Source organism: Arachis duranensis, chromosome 7, assembly GCF_000817695.3.
Source record: "Arachis duranensis cultivar V14167 chromosome 7, aradu.V14167.gnm2.J7QH, whole genome shotgun sequence".
Lineage (NCBI taxonomy): Eukaryota > Viridiplantae > Streptophyta > Magnoliopsida > Fabales > Fabaceae > Arachis > Arachis duranensis.
In genome coordinates this window covers 6,842,076-6,846,941 of record NC_029778.3, presented here as the reverse complement: position 1 = coordinate 6,846,941, position 4,866 = coordinate 6,842,076, and the positions used below count along the sequence as shown (strand labels likewise).

Genomic DNA, 4,866 nt, shown 5'->3' with positions numbered 1-4,866 from the left:
CCATAGTTTGCTGGGTAATGACCAAAAGAGAAGAAAGAAAGAATGAGAGAGAAGAAACCATTGGAAGAGAAGCAATTAAATGAATTAAACAAATTAATTGAAAAGAAGTTGCTTTTCCTTCCCTGAGTAGCGTGTAGCCTTAATGTCATCAATCATATAAATGACAATCTCTCTCATGTTTTCAATATCTCTCTCATGTTTCCAATACATGTATTAACTTCACTTTAATGAAATTTGAATTTCACTAGAAATGGATTCCGTTGAAAGTTAAACGCAATACATTTACTTTCTTTCAAGCTTGGTTTCGGATCATAGATGAGAGATAATTTGGGCTTATATCAATAATAAATAAAACTGGCCCATCTAATAAAACATTTCATCCAACATTCATATGACAAAAATTGCATAAGGCTGAATTTTGATTTTATTGGGTTTGGAATCTCTTCTTTTCATTTCGGCCCAATAAAAACCTATATTGCAAAATTATTTTAATCAACATTTAATCCAAAATCAATTTAATAATTTTGCAATTAATTATATTAATAATATTTGATCATCACTTAATTAAAAATAGAGTTTTCCAAACTCATCAGTAACTAATAACACAAAATATTAAGGTTTACAATACTTAAATTCTACATAAGAATAGCCATCATTCATCACTAATAACACAAAATATTAATTGTGTATGATGACCGGACCACCAGGCCGAGTTCGAGTGACCTAAGTCATGACCAGGATCCGATCCAAAATAATGACCGAGTCTATTTTTTAGATTCTTACTCGATCCTAGACCTGGTAAATACCAAAATAACTCCTACAGTGTTCCAAACCAAGCCGAATCTTCAAGTCGAGTCAGACCATGCACACCTCAACTCAAAATGCGTTCTATATAAACGTAATATTGGAATAAAAAAAGACGCCATTCCTTTCTTGTACAATTTAATAAATTTGATGTCAAATTAAATACTTAAAAAAATACTGATTTAAAATTTAAATGGAAAAAATATTTTCTCCTTTTTTTTTCACCATCTAATCTAAATTATTGATATTCCAAAACTTTTGAATTCAATTAATACTTAGTATTTACAGTTTTCAAATAGGTGTTTATAATGTTTAAAAGTATAAATATTTTATTTTATGTTTGATAAATATAAAAAAATATATTTATATTCGTAATTTTTAAAAGTTAAAGATGATATAAAAATATTNATTTTACAAAGTATAATTAATGTTTATGTTTAGTAAAAGTTACTTCTATACGTTACAAATTTACAGTTATTTTTTCAAAATTCAATTTTGATAAGTTTATTACAAAATCGATCCTAATTTGGTTAATGCTGACTAATATCACAGCATTATTATAAAGAGTGATCCAATGAAACAAGTAGAATAAATGGATAAAAATGCAAAAAAAATATATCAATTATAATAAAATTAATTATCAAAATTAATTATTAGTATAAAATATATATTAAATATAAAATATTATGATAATGAGGCATGATGGAACGGGTATTATGAACACTCACTATTCCATTTTCCTCTAATTATTCAAGGATATCTTAATTTTTGTCCCAAATCTGCAGGTATATATACTTGTCTCATACCCATCTCATCCTACCTAGCCCTGTATCAGAATCCAATTAATTTATACCATAAAACTAAACAAATTGAACTGAATTAATCAATAAAATTTTAAACATGATTAAGTACTTCAGTAACATAATTAAACACTAAGATAAATCATAAATTATTTACCACTACACATAATAAATATAACAATAATAGAAAAAATTGAGCCACATGCTGCACGAGTTATTATTATATAATATTTAAATTATTACTAAAACTAGTAACTAGTTTGTCGTATATATATGTTGACAAACTTTATAAACTAAGCATTTTCATAATCTGATTTCATCAATAGCCATGGAGATTCACTCTTCTGCTTCAGTGCTCAAAATACTCCTCTTCCTATGCATTTCTTCTTCCACCATTTTGCTACAAGCTCAAGCTGAGACTATCAAATACTGCGGTAAAAATTAATTATTAATTTATTTGCTACCATTTTTTATTTTATGAGTTCTATGATTTTTGGCTTATTATTCTAATATTCTTTAACATTCTCTGCATTCATCCTGCTTCATGTTATGTTATTTAGAGCTTCTTCTATGTGATTATATATCCATTATTGATTGATAAGCTTAGAGAGATTCATTCAGCAGCAGGTCATATATATTTAATTAATTAAATTTCATGCCTTAAAGTTCTGGTATTATATTGTTCCCAGCATGAAAAATTATACCCAATTGTCGATAATTTTTATGTAAATGTTGGTCAACTCTCCACACTTTTTTATTTTATTTTATTTTATTTTTTTTGGGAATTGAATAAAACCCTTCCTATCCCTCTTAGCTTGTTAAAAAATTGATAGGTTTTTCTTTATGCTTAGGCCTTTCTTTATTAGGAAAATGGAATATAATGCTGAATTTTAAAATAAAGATTCAAAACATAAAGCATGTCTGCTAAATTGCTAATCATTAAATTAAAGTTATTTAACTTTGTGGAATATAGTTAATAAAAAATTTGTCACTTATAAAAATGTGATGAGTTCAACTTTCACTATATTGATATATGATGATTATTTTAATCAATGATTTATAAGTATCTTTATAAATGTTAAAAAACTCTCACTATACGTCCTTACTTTAGCAACTTAACAAACTAGCATCAAATTTGCTAAACTTTATTATCCAAAAAAAAAGAACATAAGTTATTACATTTAATTTGAGGCTAACTTTTTTTTATATTAAAATGTTATTTGTGATTTTTGTTAATATTATGATATTTTGGTGTAATACAGTAATATAAATGAAAAATATATAGGATAAGAAGAAATCATGATTTTAAGAAAAAATTTAAATTATAAAATAATAAATTACAATTTCTTTTGTTATATATACAAATCGGTATTCACGATTTGTGTTAATATCACACTTGTAAAATGCATCAATTTGGACTCATATGAATATATTACACAACTTCATATATCATATAAAAAATAATTAACGTTAATTTGATACAGTAATATTATAACTTCAAAAATATTCCATATACAATATCAGTCTCTAACTATATATTTATGCATATTAGTTTACATATTCTTTTTAACTAAATAATCAGTTAACAGCATAATCAAACATATTATAATAGTAGAATAATCAAATATGTATAGATGAATAACCAAATTTGTTTATAGTAGTATACAATAACATTTTTTATGAAATGTTCGTATTTTCATACACAGTACAGATTAGTGACTAATTTTTTGTATACACATAATATAATTGTATAACTTTTGACTTGCATATTTATTTAATTTGAACTGTATGTTATGCAGAGAAGAGTGCAAACTATGTTGTGAAGGTGAGTGATGTGAAGATATTACCAGATCCTGTGGTCAGAGGAGAGCCTTTCACCTTCAAGATCTCTGCTTATACACGTATATATATAACACTTTTTATTTTTCCCTTAAACTTCATAATTTAATTCCATCAATAATTAATGATATATAATGTGTTGAAGCTATATATGTTTGATGCAGCTGAAACAATTCCAAGTGGGGACTTAGTGTATGAAATTACATATGCTGGAGCAGAAGGAGCACCTGCTACATTTCACCATGATCTATGTGAGGAAGCACCTTGTCCTCTTCCTGCTGGCGATTTCACCCTCATTCACACTGAATTGTTGCCTTCCTATACTCCACTGGTTAGTTTTTCCGTTACAATAAACCGAATATATAATACGAAAACGTTACGTGTACATTAAAATCAGTCACCAAAGTCAAGCCACCAGTATAAAATATATGTTGGAATACAAATATATAATAGAAAAATGCTAGGGCCAGCAACTTTGGTATTTTGTAACCATAATTTGGCCATTAATAGTATTTTTAATGGTGTGAGATTATATCCAATAGTGAGAAATCACTCACTCTTCTTTTGATGGTTAAATGCTGGCCAAAAAATACAAAAGTTATTGGCCTCCTAAATTTTTCCTTGAAAATAAATTAAACCACACATATATTTATATACAAATATATTGGTGGCTGATTTTAATAACTAATTCTGGTGTTCGAATAACATTTTTATATATCATAGATCTATAATATGAAATTGGAGAATTTATTTTGTTTGTTGTGATTTTTTTTTAAAGTTCATAAACCAGAGGATCTGATTTTTACTCCATAAAAATAGAAGGATTCGATTTCTACATTTTAAATCAAATAATGCCACATTTAAGATTCACACTTTTACAATCCATAATCATAAAAACCATCATTCTCACCCAATATAAAAAATAATTTGCCACTAATTTCTTGTTAACTTCTTCTTATGCATTATTTTAACTTGGCTATTTTTGCAGGGAACCTATAATGTGAAGCTGACATTCAACGACCATAAAGACAACCAATTAACCTGCATTAAATTTCCCTTCAAAATCGGTTCTGAATCATCAGTGTCTTCAATCTAGTTTTCCAAACTCAAAATCTGATCTTATTAGAACTATTTCATCTTCGTTGTTAAGTGTTTGATGTGAATTAGAATAGTAATCAATGAAATGTTTTATGAGACGTAAATTGCCGAAAGAGAATAATTAGTGTGACTGTCACATATATTTGAATAAAATTATCGGATTTTTTTAAATAAATAAAATAAATATATTAATCATCGAAATATATATTTATTAGCGTTTTTATAAAAAAAGATCACATTACTTCTCTCGTTTATCATATAAACGAAATAAATAAATACGTATCTCATTTACTGGTCAGTCTAAAAGATGAAAAGCACTATGAGT

At 26.5% G+C, this 4,866-nt stretch overlaps 1 protein-coding gene across 1 annotated transcript; it reads left to right on the top strand.

The window, feature by feature from the left end:
* Positions 1–1,905: 1,905 nt before the first annotated feature.
* On the top strand, positions 1,906–4,645 carry LOC107496810 (uncharacterized). Its single transcript, XM_016118141.3, has 4 exons — positions 1,906–2,038; positions 3,404–3,505; positions 3,608–3,774; positions 4,432–4,645. Exons 1-4 carry the CDS (start codon positions 1,933–1,935, stop codon positions 4,537–4,539), a joined length of 483 nt encoding a protein of 160 aa, XP_015973627.1. The 5' UTR covers positions 1,906–1,932; the 3' UTR covers positions 4,540–4,645.
* The last annotated feature ends 221 nt before the right edge of the window (positions 4,646–4,866 follow it).